Source organism: Lontra canadensis, unplaced genomic scaffold, assembly GCF_010015895.1.
Source record: "Lontra canadensis isolate GAN:19392208 unplaced genomic scaffold, GSC_riverotter_1.0 scaffold11, whole genome shotgun sequence".
In the NCBI taxonomy this organism is placed as follows: Eukaryota; Metazoa; Chordata; class Mammalia; order Carnivora; family Mustelidae; genus Lontra; species Lontra canadensis.
Window position 1 is genome coordinate 261,567 of NW_022631005.1, and position 17,696 is coordinate 279,262.

Sequence of the window (17,696 nt, forward strand, 5' to 3'; positions counted from 1 at the left end):
GGCCAAGAGACAGCCAGTGATTAAATGAGGGCTGGCTGAGTGCTTCTGGCTCAGGTACAAGATTGGGCAGAGCAGATCTTCTTCCCTAAGAATCCTCTCTCATTGTGGACCCACATCTATTGCCGTCCTTATTATTGGTTAAAAAGTGAAAACCTCAGGCGCCTGGGTGGCTCAGTGGGTTAAAGCCTCTGCCTTCAGCTCAGGTCATGATCCCAGGGTCCTGGGATCGAGCCCCACATCAGGATCTCTACTCAGCAGGGAGCCTGCTTCCTCCTCTCTCTCTGCCTGCCTCTCTGCCTACTTGTGATCTCTGTCAAATAAATAAATAAAATCTTAAAAAAAAAAAAAAAGTGAAAAGCCCATGACAGGATTGAAACTGTCAACAAGTGATAGTGCCCTGCAATCAGTACTACACCTCAATAATTCTCGTGTTGCCCATATTTCCCTAAAATAGTATGACTTGAGAAATTTTACACCTAAAATTAAGATAAGAAAGGTAGGTATTTAAATAAGAAGATGTATTTATAAGAAAGAGACAAAATGAAGGAAACAAAATACTGTAAATGTGGAACACTAAAACATTAAATAGAATGCCACCTGTCACAGCAACACTCAAAAAAACTATCTTGTCGGGATAGAAATTTAATCCGTGGTTGTCCTGGGACTGGGAGGTGGGGGTGCGATTTTCTGCAAAGAGACACTAGGGAATTTTATGAAGTAATAAAATGCGCTATATTTAACTGCAGTGGTTACAAAGGTGTGTATATTTGTCAAAGCTTATCAAACTATACATGTAACTGTGCATTTTACTGTATATGAATTATACCTCCATAAAGTTGACTTATAAAACATTCTTGGAAAATGAGCCTATAAAAAGATAGGGCTTGCTAATTTGCAGAGTTTCCCCATCACAAGGAAAAACAGAACTTTCTCAAGGGATAGGAGAATTACAGTTTTTTGGGTTTTTTTTCTTTTTTTCCTCTAAACTTGGACAGCAGCCCAAGATCATTCTAAAGTTATTAAGCGAACTATACCCACAACAGGTTCTCCTTCTGTTGAGTGGGTGAAAGAAAGAAAGGTGCAAATGTCTTAAGATGCTGCTACATAATCTGCAGCTTGTACAGAAGCTTTGCTTTTAAAAGAAATTTTATACTAAAGGTAACTATCAAACACTGCTGGGAAATAAGTACAAACTTATTGTGAAGTGTCTTAGAAATTATCAAAGATAACCCTCATGCACTCTTGGTAGGAATGCAAACTGGTGCAGCCACTGTGGAAAACAGTGGCTCCTCAGAAAATTAATAACAGAATTACCATATGATCTGGTAACTGCACTACTGGGTATTTACCCAAACAATATGAGAATACCAATTTGAAAAGATATGTACCTCTATCTTCACTGCAGCATTATTTACAACAGCCAAATCATGGAAGCAGCCCAAATATTCACTGATGGATGAATAAAATGTGTTATACATACATACATACATACATACATATATAACAAAACATACATATATACATACATACATATATATGTAATAACATAACGGCTATGAAAAAGAATGAAATCTTGCCATTTGCAACAACATGGAGAGATCTAGAGGACAAAAATCTTAAGTGAAATAAGTCATTCAGGGAAAGATAAATACCTTATGACTTCACTCATGTGGAATTTAAGAAACAAATGAATAAAGAAAAAAAGACAGACCAAAAAACAATAGAGAAACTATCTCTTAACTATAGACAACAAACAGATGTTTACCAGAGGAGAGGTGGGGGTAGGTAGTGAAAAAGGTAAAGGGGATTAAGGGTACACTTACCTTTTTTTGCGAGAGAGAGAGACAGAGAGCGAGAGCAAGCTAGTGAGCATGTGAGTGGGGAGAAGCAGAGGAAGGAGAGAGAAACTCTTAAACAGGCTCCATGCTCAGCACAGAGTCCAATTCAGGGCTTGATCTCAAGACCCTAGATCATGACATGACAGAAATCAAAGAGTCCGATGCTTACCTGAGTCACCCAGGGGTCCCAAGGGTAGACTTATCTTGATGAGCACTGAGTAATGTATAGAATTGTTGAATCACTACACTGTATACCCAAAATTAATATAATACTATATGTTAACTATACTGGAATTAAAATTTTTTAAAAATGGGGCGCCTGGGTGGCTCAGTGGGTTAAGCCGCTGCCTTCGGCTCAGGTCATGATCTCAGGGTCTGGGATAGAGCCCACATTGGGCTCTTTGCTCAGCTGGGAGCCTGCTTCCCCCTCTCTCTCTGGCTGCCTCTCTGCCTATTTGTGATCTTTCTCTGTCAAATCAATAAATAAAATCTTAAAAAAAAAAAGATTAAAAAAACAAATAAATAAAATAAAATAAAAAAAGAAAAAGCTTCCTAAAACAGAAAAAAATATTAATTATCAAAGATAATATTTAAGTTGTAAAATTTAGGTCATCAGCAAGCTCACAGCACTTAGTGAATTTTCACTGAATGGTTTTAGAAGCTAGGGAAAGAGAGGATAACAAAGCTGACTCATTTGAGTTACTGAACAAAACAATGAACTAATATAGCAGCACACTTAAAAGGAGACCTAAATAAGGGCACGATAAGTTGCCATTACAGACGTCTAGAATTTCTTATTGAATGAATCTATTTTTGCAATATAACGCCCAGGTTTGAGCATTTCTAACCACGTGTAGTTACTTAGAGGAGACCCAAGAAGAGTTAAGAACTAACTTACAAGGCGGTATGAAAACAATGAAGTTCTCATAACTTGCGTAAGTTAAGGCTCAGGGCATGACTCTGATTTGCCAGTCTCTGAGAGGTCTAAATGTCAGAGAAAGAGGAATGACCCCAAATATAAAGGAAAATAACATCTAAATATATGATATATATTTAAAAAATATACATAAAATATATAAAATTTTATATATAAAAGCCAAAAGCAAATGAACATTACGAATCCAAATCATTTAGCATGAGATCTAATATAAGGATTTGTTGAAACCAGACAGTTTTATTTTAGAATTGCCCACGGAATTGGTGTGTGGACAACATGGAAAAGCCAAATTATTGCTTGATCATCTCAACTTGTTTTGGACCCCAGAATGCTATTACTCTTAAAACCACGAGAGCCGATTTGTTTCACGAAGTTAAATGGATGGGCCACCAATGATTATTTCCCCACCAAAATGCTCAAGACTCTGAAAAAGCAATTGTGAAAGAATTTCTTATAGCTTCCTTTTCCAACCCTCAAGCCAGTAATTGAAGATTTTGTTTGTTTAATTGGCTCATATACACAAATCTTCCCAAACTGCAGCTGGCTTGGTAAATTACAATTTGGTCTTCTGTTGGCCTGGTTTTTGGAGCTGAGGAATTAATGTTTATCTTCCATTTTCATCTTTCCATCTGGTTTTCCCTAATGGCTTTCAGTTACTAATCCTTTTTGTGGGTGATAGGATGGAAGAGCAGATGAGATTCGTGCAAAAAATTTCCTGGGCCCCCTTTGAGTTTTCTTTAATCATTATGAGATTCTCTGGTGGGGTCTAGATTGTCCCCAACATATAACTGGTAACTATGAGTTTGGGGGGATGCCACTCTATCCTTGATTTCTTTGCACATATCCCTGAAGAGGTGCATCTAGCCACCACCTTTCACAAACCATTTCATGTCACAAAGACAACTTTTCTGTACCTCAGATGCTTTGTGGAATTAGGAACATTCTAAGGATTTTGAGGTCTTAAAGGAAAAAATGTAGAGTAGGAAATCAACTTGAATTATACTACTTTCCTTTCTCAGTCTCAGGACATTATATTAGGGCCTTGGATTTGACTGAATTCATAAAATGTACTAATTTGTTTGTTCATCTGGTTAGTCAACAGCTATGTATATAAAATCCAAGGTGCCAAATCAGAGGTGAACCAATACTAGGGGACTTACGCCTTGAAACTGGGGTGAAATGACAGAATGTCATGTTGATTTCTGATCCACAATTCTGAAAAATTAGTATGCTTGTCAACAAAAGTGTTTTCTGTCATCTGCTGGGCTATTAGAGAAGCAAACTCAAATCCGGGTGAATCCAACTTAGTATGTACAAACCTGTGACACCATACAGACTATATAGGCAGGTTGCCTCCTACTAGCAATATCCCTAAATAAGGCAGAAACAATAAAAACATTAACATGGAAGTTCTCTGAGGCAGGGCTTACATCTTGTCCATCTTTTATCCCTTCCAGAGCCTAGCCTGTTTTCTTAAAAACAGGAGGTATGCAATAAATGTTGAGTTAAATGCAATTAATTTTGATAGATGTTAGTTCATGGAGACGGAAGAAAAAATGGGGATATTTCTGCAATGTTTTTTATTTATTTATATAAATATAATTTATATAAAAAAGGTTTCATTTATTTATTTGAGAGAAAGAGAGAGAGAGGGAGAGTACAAGCAGGGCAGACGGAGAAAGGGAAGCAAACTCCCTGCTGAGCTGGGAGCCTTATGTGGGGCTCAATCCCAGGAGCCTGGGATCCTGATCAGAGCAGAAGGCAGACATTTAACTGACTGAGCCAGCCAGGTGCCCTGAAATGCTTTTAACTTGTTTATGTTCCAAGATAACTCCTGAGTAACAAAAAGAGTTTATTGATACAGACAGTTCATGGAAGACTAATTAGAAAATGAAGTGTGAAGATGTTAAGGCAAAGGAAGGAGAGGGCTTGCCTCGCTGGAGTTAAGGGAATTGTTAGAAGTCAAGGGAAATCTGAGAGATGCTAATGGGCTCCCATGGGATGCACATTCAATAAAAGTTCACTGGCAGGCAAAGAATCTGGAACCTTTACTTGTCTTACATTCAGGGAAAAGTAGAGTTAAAATATTGGTCAATAGTAAAGTACAAATAACCACAGAAAAATAACAATTTAGCCTTAAAATTCTTTAGGACATTATTGGGCAAAGACACATGCCTCCTGATTAGACACAATTAGAGGTGTCACAGTGTTAGTAAAAGAGAAGCGCCACTCTTGGATGAAGGAATTAGGAGCCACCAGCTGTCATCCTGTGAACCTGGAGGGCACTTCAAGCAATGAGAACACGCATCTTGAAGAGAAATCTGAACATGTTGTTCCCAGCATGGGCTGGGGGAGCAGTACTCAGACCCATGAATGGGCATCTGGTTGGCGATCACTCTGATCGCAAAGGGCAGTAACGTATCACATACAAAGAAGACCACTTTATAAAATTTCATGAATACTCACAACCACCAATGTAATGGAATCCACTGTCCTCATTTTAGAGACTGAGATGAATTGGGACCCAGGGAGATCTAGGGCTTGCTCAAGATGACACAGACTAATATATACTAATATACTGACTATGTAGGATTTTTTTTAACTCTTTTTTTTTTTATTTTTTTTTTAGATTTCTTTATTTAAGCAAGAGAGAGAGCGTGCAGGGGGTTGGAGAAGAGGGAGAGAGAAATCCAAGCAGATTCTGTGCTGAGCTCAATCCCATGGCCCTGCGTTCACAACCCGACGCTCAACCCACTGCGCTACCCGGGCGCCCCATAACTCTACTTTATTCTTTAGAAGGATATTTACTGAGGACAAACTCACGATTAGAAGTTCTGTAGGGCAACTGCAATCTTCCTCATAAATTGCTAAATTGGCTTTTTGATACAAATAGGTGAACCTGGGCACATGTGGCAGCTCTCCTAGGGCCTGTTCATCCCTGGAATGACCAGTCCAGAACTTGAGTAGCCACGGGGGAAACGTGAGTGTGTAAATTTGACTAGGGGAGAGAGGGACAGATGTGGATAAAGGAGCGCTAGGAAGGAGATGAACAGGAGGAGCAGAGGTTCGGGAGGAAGGAGGAAGGGGGAGGAAAAGGACAGGTCTTAAAACGTGGGAAAGCACAAAATCAAGAAATCAAACAGTTTTCTAAAGACTGCTTCATGCTACCCACTCCTCTGGTATTGCTGCTTTTGTAATGATTAAATTTAAGTATGGCTTCCCTGCTGATTTCTACATTGAGATTATATGGACACAAATAGCTTACTATATATCTAAGTATATCTGAAGCAAAGTAAAAACACTTAGAAAAGTTGCTTTGTGGGAGAATAAGACGATTAGTAGATCGGAACAACTGTGCCCTATTCAGCATTCCCAGGGACATACAATCCCATCACTTTATGGAGGTACCCAAAGGATTCCAATAATTACGGCGGTTCTTTGGCAGGGTCCTGATTACATTTCAACTTCAAACTTCACAAGGCTTTTCAATATATACACAATGTGGCGATCCCCCAAAAAGTCTTTAAAAAGTAGAATTTAAACGTGAAAGAAATTCCTTAAGAATAAATTAATATGGGGCGCCTGGGTGGCTCAGTTGGTTGAGCGACTGCCTTCGGCTCAGGTCATGATCCCAGACTTCCAGGATCGAGTCCCGCATCGGGCTCCCAGCTCCTTGGGGAGTCTGCTTCTCCCTCTGACCTTCTCCTCTCTCATGCTCTCTCTCACTCATTCTCCCTCAAATAAATAAATAAAATATTAAAAAAAATAAATTAATTAATATGACAGTATGCCAAGCATCGCACCCACCCCAAACTTCCAGGGGAAGAAAAAAACTACACATGCACACGCGCGCGCACACACACGCACACACACAGAGGTTGTTTGGCCCGATGCAGTTCCATAAAACCAATAAATGGATTCTGCATACCCTTGCCATCGCAGGTCATTCTAACACGTGAGAAAATTTTGGGGCTTAGAAGATTAAATCCAAGTAAAGAGGTTCTGGCAAGATTCAGAATTCTGACTCAGTACAGTTTCTGAAATTATATATTTGACAGTTTATATTATTAACAGTTATGAGACATTTTTTATAGCATGGCTTTGGAGAATTTTAAAATTACATTAATAATAAGTAAAAATCATCATAAAAATTGTTGCATTCAGCCGTTCATTCGGTATCTGTTGAAGCGAACGTACTATATTTACTACTTGGAGAAAGAAACTGTTCAAAAATAGTTCCAAGATAAATTTTTAAAAAGCCACTAATAAAAGCTGGGCTTATGGCAGTCTGCATGCTAAAGTTAAGCCATTTTAGAAGAGAAGAAGTTTGGCTTTTCAACATGCTACAACTTCATGATTAAATTTCTCTCAATGTTTTTTGAAAAAATTTAAGTTTCTTATTGATATTTCAAGCTGGAGAAGCAACTTAAACAGTTAATGAAAAAATGACATATATGTCACTTGAAAAAATAACTTTCCCCCTCACAACAGGCCATAAAATTTCTGCGGGACAGCTCAGGATTCACTTCCTGCGGCAACAACTTTATGGCCATAAAACCATCCTGACAACCTTCCACAAAGCACAGATGCTCAACTTACACCTTAAGGACTGGAAAAAATATATATACATAGAACTCTTATTCTTCAGTTTTAGAACAACGGAAGGCCTTAAGAGATTATCTGGTCTAGAATTTCCCCAAGTGGATTTCATGAAACATGATTTTCCTAAATAATTTTCCGAATAGTGGTGGGGTGATCCAGATGAGTTTGGGAATACTCTTGGAGAGTCATAATATAGGTTATTAATAATAGGTTGTTAGCGAAACCCGGAAGCCCAAAGAAAAGAAATAGGTAAGTTTTAAAAAAAAACAGACTTGGTTTTTTAATCAAACCTATTTGAGCACCGAGCCCTTTTTGTAGCAAATATTTATAATGAAACTCTTGTAAAATTATACTGTCTTATAGAAAACCCCTTATCTGTGATGAATCTGAAGTCCAGAAAGGCTAGGGGATTGCACCGAAGAGATACAATTAGTTGGTGGATAAGCTGAAAACAGAGCTCCCATTTTAGGACCCATTTCTAGTGCTATTTCTAGTACCATGTTCTCTCTCTTGTACAACACCTACACTCCCTGAAGCATCACAGACTATAACAAGAGCCAAATCTTGAGACTATCTAGTCCAAAGCCCTCTTATTAAAGGTGGGGAAATACAGTCTCAGAGAAGTGAAGCAGTTTGTCCAAAGTGACCCATGAAATCAATTCCCGTAGGAGAACTGGAACCTAGCTCTTAATTCCAACACTGGGCACATTTCCACGGCAGTATACGAACTCCTACAACATCAACACTTTTGCCTCTGAGGAAAAGGCAAACCCCTCACGGACAAGAGGGGCTTTAGCTATTCAGGACCCAATAAAATATTTACTAAACCATACTTGTGGCAAGAGATATTTTAAATCAATTAAACATGATTGTCTTTACTTACAAATGTCATCAACTGTGACAGGGAATCAATGTGTCAAGCTCTTGAACAGGTCATCATCCCTGTCCTGTTGGATGACACCTATAAATAAAATAAATCTATTTTTGAGTGAGTAGATTTTAAGCCAACTAGACTTAAGATGCATGCAGTTTAAAACAAAGAATAATTTTTAAAGTGATTCATAATTATGTACTACTGGCGAGAACTAGTTTCCAGGCCCAGCTTTTTCACTCTACGTGGCTATCACTGGTCATCAGCACAAGACAGTCCAGGCAGCATAACATGGGTTGTTGCCAGAACACACGGGGGGTGGGGGCTCATGGATCCTAGAGCTGAAAGGGTCCTCCAGGCATTAGCTGCCTCAGTGTCTTTCCTTTGTGAATGCTATTTGCTCGTTGTAGGAGGGACAACCAAGACCTTAAGAGGTTAAATGACTAGCCCTATGGGGAATAGCTGAAGTCTCTTAATGTTGAAAAGTATATCCAGAACGCATTAGCAAAGGTTATCATTAGGCTGATCAACTCTAAAAAGCCCACATGCACACACTGTAAAAATATTTCACAAATGTTGACTTAGAATATTCTATCACAGCTGCGTAAAATATATTTTCAGTGTTAAGAGATATTTAAATACAACCATTACTGAAAAAGGCCATGAATGGAAAACAACCAAAAGTGAGAAAATGGGAATTAGAGAGTGAAAAGAACAATATTAGATACAGCACAGCTTTTAGGATTCTAAATGCTGGTTACTTCCAAAAAAGATCTGGGTTCCTAACAAATGTGAATATATGAAAACCATTTTCTACAATCTCTAATTTCAAATGTTGGTTTCTCTGTAGCTACAAAGTGTCACTTTGAGTTAGACTAGACAAAAACTAAAATTGAGGCTAGACGAGGAACATTTTAGATTCCCATACACTACCTAAGTACTTTAAGACAACTGTAAGTATTTTAGGATACCACCTTGAGGTAATATGGTTGTTAAAATATCACCACCAAACTGGAGTGCTTACTATGTGCCAACCACTGTTTGATTATTTCACATGTATTATCTCCTTCAATCAATTCTCACAACAACTTGATTATTACTACAATTTTGCAAAGAAGAACATCAAAGCATAGAAAAATTAAGTGACATGAAGTAATTCACCCAATGGGTAAAATGGCAGAATTTGCATACAAATCTATTTGGTAATCCAAGCTCAAATCACCATGTAACATTGCATTTCTTTAACATGGCAACTAGAGAGTCTCGAAAATGTAAGAATGGATTAATGCAATTCCAATTAGAATACATAAAATTCTCCCACCTACATCCCACACAATATAAAACATCAAGAAATTCACTTTCTTTTTGAGGGATAAGGAAGAAGCTAGGAACAATTTTCAAAGTAAAATAATGTTAATGCCAAGGAACTGAAACTTACTGTTAACTTTAAATATATTATAAGATATGCCAAATGAAAAACTTAAATTGTCTTTTAAAATTAAAATAAATCTTTCTGATTCAATTACTTCTTAAGAGTCCAGAAGGAGATAAACACTCCTATTACTCAGGACTGACTGATTCTCGAAACAGTGTAATAGTTATTGATAGACTGAATTTAATCCTAGGTATTTTAAAGTATGGATATATATCATTTTGCTAAAGAACAGAACTATGTATAAAGGGAACGAAAAAGTAGTTTTGATAATTATGCGACTTCCTCAACTTCTCGTGTAATACAGCTGTCTTTTCTGGATCACAGTTATGCTTCTGACTCAAAGCCCTGAACTTTTTTTTTTTTTTTCTTATCAGGGGACATTTTTTTTCAACATAGTTTTGAAGCTGTGAAACTGATGAAATAAGAAGTAATATGGAACACAAACATAGACCTGATATAACTGAACAAGAATTAGACATATGCAAAGCTCAGCACCACCAAAACCAGACAGTAGGGAAAATGCACATCTTTTTCAAAGCTCTGGGGAGCCAGCCTCTTCTGGCGGTCATGGCTTGTTCATACAGACCCCGAACGGAAGAAGATCAAGTGTGGTTTCATGGTAGCTTACCCTTTTCTCTGACACCCCATCCTGGCCTGTAGAATCTCTCTCATCATGTGTCTCTTTCAGGACTGGCATATGTTTTTGGTATGCTGGCTCTCTGTTTAAGGTTGTGTATCCTATGTGCTCATAAATTGGGTTTATCGTCATCTTGGCAATGTATTCTGCTGCCTTGGTTTCAATATAGAGAGTAATCAATCCATCAGTCACCAGATCGTGGATGGACTCAAAGCGCTTCTCCCCAACGAAGTGCTTTCCATCGTAGTACAGCCTGAAGTTTCTGGTTTGACTTCCAAATCTGCCTCAATGAAATGGGAAAGATGTTTTTAAGAAAAGTAAGCAAGTGAATTCTTCCTGGAAAAAAAAAAAAAAAAAAAAGAACAAAAAAATCCCCACTATTGCTTTGTTTGTGTGTGTCTTCTTTGTTAAATAAACTGTGGCTATATCTCTATGAATAGTCTGGAATATAGAAAATAAAACACTTGCACACAAAGAATGAATTTGCAACAACTAGGGATAGCTAGCCAGAAGCATGTCTCCTCTAGAAGGAAAAAAAATGTTCTTGTTTATCTTTTTAAAGCACTTCATTGTCCTGTAGGAAAAACGAGGAAAAATAAAGCTCATATCCTATTAGAACACTTCTTTATTCAATTGTTCCATCCCAGATGAAATTTCTATATTAACATGTTCTCAAGTTGATCAATAAAAATATTCAACATACTACAGATCCCAGCATTTGTTTCTTTCAATGGGAAAGGTCCACTCAGGGCTCAGCTAGGTATGATGCCAGTAACCATTTAAAGTAGAATGGATTCCAGACCCTGAGCCATACAATAGGGCAGGAGGGCAATTCTGTAAGACTGATGATTTACAGACCTGTATCCCTGAAGCAAATAATACATTATATGTTAATAAAAAAGAAGGAAACATACTTTTGTGATTTCTAGCCAGGGGTCAATCACTTGCTCTTCCCTATTACGTAGTCATTTTTCTGTATCTCTTTTTTGAGTCTAAGCAAGAAATATTTGAGGTATATATAGGGCACAGAAGGCACAAACTGTTAGACTTTAGAAATTCTGTTCTCCGTTTTGGGTCATGTTTTGGTGACATACTTTAAAAACTGGAGAATAATGGTTTAGTTTTATGATAATTTCAGTATTTTGTTTCTTGACTTTATGAAAGCTGATGCCACAAGGCACCAAGAGCCAGTATTATGGTCTCCCAAAGGCAGTCCCAAGTGAGCATAATTAAAAACTGAACAAATCAGAAAGAGTATATTTAATTTCATTGTTTAAAACACACAGAAGGAGCGCCTGGGTGGCTCAGTGAGTTAAGCCTCCGCCTTCAGCTTGGGTCATGATCTCAGGGGCCTGGGATCAAGCCCCACATCGGGCTCTCTGCTCAGCAGGGAGCCTGCTCCCCCCACCCCTTGCCTGCCTCTCTGACTACTTGCGATCTCTCTCTCTGTCAAGTAAATAAATAAAATCTTAAAAAAAGTAAAACACACAGAACAACAACAAAAACAAAACAGAGGTGAACTAAAACACTAAAATAATACCCTGTTTAATACTAAAATAAAGTGCTTAATTAGGACTGCAAACCTGTGTAACAATATTATTCTGGTATTGGTTATATTCCAGAAGGACAGGACTTAGCAACGTAAAAATCTACTTTTAATCTATCCTTTAAAAAGGAAACATTTTTTATAATGGTCTGAGGTATCTTTGTTTCTGTAGTTCAAATTGAATTTTAACAATTATTTAATCTAGAACCCAACATTCTATCCATGATGGTCCTTCTACTAAAATAAAATTTATCCACTTTTTGGTTCTTTAAAAGCAATTATATTTTGACTTATACTCAAGTGAATGATCCATATAATTCCAATTTACCATTCTCCATTTTACTGTAATGTTACAGACATATTTTTCCTGAGTAAACTTTCACTGTAAGTCTAAAAAATTAGAAGGTAAAATTTCTACACCAAAATTAAATATGAAAGTTTTTTTCAGTTTAATATGCTGCTTTTAAAATTTCTTTTTTGCTACATACTATCTGGTTTTGCAAAATGAATATAGAAAGCCACTTTATAATTTCTTGAAGATTCTTACAACAATAATCACTCATAATACTGTTTAACATGAAGTCCTTTTATATTTCAATTGTATTCAGGGTCACTTCAATGAAAGATGAGACCATTTTACTCCTTCAGGGGTTTATGATTTTACAGTCCATATGACAAACTAAAGACTACCCAAGCAGTGGTGGCAGGCATTTGTCACTCGAATTTCTTCTAAAATCTGAGAAGGATGGGACTGTCAGGCAGAAGGGAAGATGGCAGGCTTGGCCTCACTTGAGTTGGGATGGTTAGACCAATAGAGCAGAGAAGTTTAGGAGGCTTCACAATGGGCCTATTCCTAATCCAGCCAAGGAGAGGATTTCCTGGCTATCTCTAGGTAGTGGGCAAAAAAGACTAAGTCAGTTTGTCCTTTTCTCTTATCATAGCAACTTCAAGAGACCCTACGCACAATTCACAATTCCTCCCGAGCCTGCACTTCAGCTCTGGGCTTCCAGTCCAATCAAACTTCAAGTCTTAAGGGAGCTGATCAGATAATGAAGATAACTCATAAAAAGTTGATTTAAAACTTGACCTCAAAGGACAAGAAAATGAATTTCCATTTTGGAATTGTGATTGACTTTTTAAGAAAGCTGCATTATTTTTACTACCGGAACTGCACACTTTCTTTGTCTACCCTGTACCCCCTTTCACTTTGGAAGTTACATAAAGACAGCATCACAGCACAGACCGACAGAGTCCTCTTCTCTCCTGTGATTTGAAAGGCATGATAGAAAATCTTTGAGGAGGATGGGGAATGGATGTGTTTCTTCGACAGAAAAAGAGCCATAAAAGGAGAGATGACAAATCTAAGGGCAAAGAAAGAATCCGTCCTTATAAAAATTTATCACTTACAGATTGTCATTTATGCAACATTTAACAACACACCCAAGAACTCTGGTAAATATTAGGTGGTTCATAATAAAGTTCCTGTTCCCTTGATTACCTTAATAGGAAAGAGATGTACATAAAAACAAGTCAATACAAACACAAGATGAAATGCTGAATTTTATTTAAGAGTCTATTTTATTATTTTTTTAAAAAGTAAACTCTACCCTCAAACTCATGACCCCAAGACCAAGAGTCACGTGTTCTACCAATTGAGCCAGGCAAGCGCCCCAAAATGCTGAATTTTAAAGAGTTCATCTTTAGTTTGATTTCTAAAAGATGATCATAAAAATGTGCATAGCTTTGGTCTTATATGGAAGAGTTACATCTACGTGGAATGATTCATGAAACAAGGGAATCCAGCGTCTCTCTCACACCATGAAAACGAAGGTGCTCACTGCTTAGAAAGTCTCAGAGCTACTGCTTACATCCAAGTACAAAAGCACCTTTGCATATTGAAATAGGGTTTGACCCGGGAACGGCAAATGTGGGGCTCTGTGTTTTTAATAGAAAACCTTAGGTTTTGGGATCAGACAAAATAAGTTTAAATCCTGGGACTGCTACATTTTAGCCGAGTGATTTGAGCAACTCGTTCTTCAGATTCTGCCTCTAGAGGACAGGAACAGCATCACCTTTCTCCAACACATGGCTGTGAGGATTACATAAGCATATTTAAGTGAAAGCTAAGTACACCCAGGTTCAATGAATGGTGGGTAGTTCCCTTTCTCCTTCCCTGTTAGGCCTCTGCAGGGAATGACGGAACATGGATCAAACAATGACGTAAAAGAGAAGAGAATGACTATGCACTGGAGGGGGCTGCATAACCGCAAATACAAATGACTTGTCCAGGACCATCTCTGCGCTGCCTGACTTCACAGTAAACACAAGGCAAGGACAAGCACTCTGTGAATTTCTTCTATGTCCCTGAATAAGCTTATACCACCTGGTAGAACAGAGTGGAACTACAGCAGAAAGCAAAGAGGGGAGGAAGGGAGAAGCAAAGAGTCTGCACTGTGGCCTGTGAGTCAGGTCTCTGAATTCAAAGGCGAAAGGTCAGTCAATGCAGCCATACTGAAGGCAGGACATGTGAAACTGTTCTGGTGACATGGGCTGAATTCCACACTATTGGACAGTGATTTGTAAAAACTGTTAAAACTAAACCATTTTCCTCCATTTTTACAGGAAAATCTTCCTTTTCCTCTTTTCTTATATTTATTACTTGCATCTGCCCTTGCATTTTTATAGCTGTTCTCTCTTTGGTGAACATGTTTGAAGCTGTATATGACCAACTCTTAGACCTAGCTAGAGTTCAACAAAATTCATTTTTTTCAAAGTGGTACTGGAGTTAACAAAGAGAAAAGAGAGACTGGGATAATCTGCTTTGAACTACTACTGTTGTAGCAGATAATTACCACTTTCTAGAAATGTCTTTTTCTCCAGTGATTTCAGGTTTGGGTTTTCATGTTTTAAAAAGCTATTTAATGCTATGCCCAGTTGTATTCAAATGAATTTCAAAATATATAATTCCAACATCTAGCTTTAAACAGTGAACAAAACCCTTAATAGCATCCTTTGTATTTTTTTTAGAAGTAAATTGTACTAAAAAAATTCAGTCTAGAGGTACAAAGTGATGAAAATATGTATAAGGAATAGCCTTTGGGATTTTACTTTACTTCTTCTAAAACCAAGAATTAGTTCTGATTTGAGGTCAAAGTATTTGAAAATATCTCTTCAAAGGAAAGCTCCAAGCTAACAGATGTTTTCTCTTAACAAAGAAACATACACAACACACTTGTCTAAGTTAACAATAAAATGTTAGAACTATTTCCAGAAACCAACATGTAAGAACAATTTTATTGGTCATAAATACATATCTGCGTATTGTTTACCAAAGTCAGAGAAGCTAATCTAATGATGAAATACAAGAATTTCATAAATTTAATTGTAAATACACCCTTGAAAGGAACATTAAAAGAGAGACAAGAATATGATGAGGCATTGAGGTAAATACTAAAAACTGAAAGGCTTAGGAAGAGAGAACATAGCCACATACAATTTAAAAATATTTTTTCCATTGGAAACCTTTGTCAGGATACTACAGTTGTCTATCTGGTCCTATAGTTTTGGATGGTGGAATGGAAGAAAACTATTAAAATACATGACCTCATGAATATATTCCCTTGGCACAGTAAATCATCTTCAGTGAACAAGGCAAGCCAATGTGCCTATCTAATCCTCCAAAGGCAGTACCAGTCAAGCTCTGGAAGGTGGAACTGATAGACGAGAATGAGTTGAAGTCTGCTTAAGAAACAGTGAGTTATTCCTCCCACTGTCTCCAATCCAGTCTCCCGTGCCACCCCTTCCCCCAAACTGGTGGAAGACTTAAGTCTTGTTTTCTGGATAGAGTAAAACAAGGATGTTATGAACTGAGGGACACCAGACAAGAATTGAGGGGAGAGGTGCTATCCTAAAAATTAAGTGCAAGTTTTACATGTTGAAGACTGAATCCCCAGGCTCTCTTTGTTGCTGGAGTCTCAAAAGGCTTGCACTTTTCACGAGAGGAGACTGGAAGATTCTGCTCTGGGAAATCTGATCCGCCCAACTGAAAAGACTTAAGAATAGAAACTTCACCCTCTGCTTGGCTGCTTTCTTTCAAGCTCTCAGAACTACCAGTCAGCTTTTTAGTGCCAAGTAAACTTAAATGTGAACAGTTAGCCAAGGACCACCTGACATCTGAGGAAAGACTGTCTCAGGAAGAACAAAGATAGACAGAATGAGAGAAAATTGAAGGAGAAACACTAGGATGCTATGAAAGAGGAATAAATATAGAATACATAGAAAAAATGAAGACAGCACAGATGAGGACTTCAAAGGAAGAAATGAAAGATGAAGTTGAGAAAATTTTCAAGAAGTGCAATAAGATGGAAAATAGAGAAAAGAAATAAGACAGATGATCAATCCAAGAAGTCCAACATCTAAATAAGAGCTCTAAAAACAGAGACAGAGGAAATAGAAGGAGAAGAAGTCCAAAAAGATAATTTAAATCATCTAAGTTGAAGGACACAAGTCTATATGACGGACGATTACAACAGGCTCACACCCAGGAGGCAAATGTGAGAAGGTATTTAGTGAGTCCGGCAAATGCAAATTAAATCTTCAGAATGGTAAAACCCAACAAGTCTGACCGTACCATGTATCAGCAAGGATACAGAGCACCTAATATAACCAGCACCTGGCATACTGCTTAATGAGAGGGTTTTATATTATCTAGTACAGTTGAATACATGCATTCCCTATGACATAGCAATCCTGTTCCTAGATAAGGTCCGAGACAACATGATTGTATGGACTAGGAGGCACATACACATGCACACTCACACCCTAATGGTAATGTTCTTAAATGCCTAAACCTAAAACCTACATATCCCAGTAAAACAGAAAGAAATGTAGTACACATACTGTGATGGTTAATTTTATATGCCAGCTTGATGGGTGTTTTCAGATGAGATTAACTTTTAAGTCAAGGCACTCTGCATAAAGAGAATGATCTCCATAATTAGGTGGGCTCATCCAGTTAATTCAAGGCCTGAATAGAACAACACGTTGGCCTCGCTGAGCAAGAGGGGATCCTCCAGCAGACTGCCTTTGCATTGACCTGCAACACCAATCCTCCTATGTCTCAGGCCTACCAACCCACAGTGCAGATTCAGACTTGCCAGTCCCCATAACCACGTAACACAATGGCTTCTGATAAATCTCCTCCTCTCTGTATGTGTATAGACACACACATCCTGTTCACTCTGTCTCTTTGGAGAACCTTGATTAATAATGAAATACTATATAGGAAGGAAAACAAACAGATACACGCAAGAACATGGATGAATTTTTACAAATATAATGGTGGGAAAAAAGAACAAGTCACAGAAGAATACACACAATACGGTCTGATTATATAAAGTCCACAGTCAGGCAAAATTCAAATGTATTATACAAAAATATGTATACATGGGTGGTAAGACCATAAAGGAAAGCACGAAAGAGAGAACTATAAAGTAACAGCAGTCGTTAACTCTTGTGTATAAGTGGGGGATAATGACAAACAAGAGAAATACAGGGACTTTCTGGACCACCATGAATGTATCTTGATGTGGCAGGGATTATACAGATTTACACATATTTATGTGTCATCAATTTTTAAATTGTATTTGAATTTTACACACTTTCCCATATGTTTTATTGTATAATAAATTTGTTTTAGAAAATATAGCATCTAAATGACAAAGATTTAATCTAGAAGAAAAAGCCATCAGAAACAGATTCCCTCTAAGTGCTTTACACTACAGAACTTAAGAATATAAATTTAAAGATTTTTAAAATTTTATCTTAGAGA

The 17,696-nt window shown here is 37.6% G+C and overlaps 1 protein-coding gene across 5 annotated transcripts in view; it reads right to left on the bottom strand.

The window, feature by feature from the left end:
- CHN1 (chimerin 1) overlaps positions 1-17,696 on the bottom strand; it is a 204,742-nt gene that overhangs the window by 75,899 nt on the left and 111,147 nt on the right. For 4 of the 5 annotated variants that reach the window (XM_032855932.1, XM_032855934.1, XM_032855936.1 and 1 more), the window contains one exon: positions 10,312-10,600. In XM_032855932.1, coding sequence (XP_032711823.1) covers positions 10,312-10,600 — 289 coding nt within the window. Of the gene's footprint in view, positions 1-8,260; positions 8,285-10,311; positions 10,601-17,696 lie in introns of those variants that run through there. The other variant, XM_032855937.1, reaches the window with a different exon arrangement.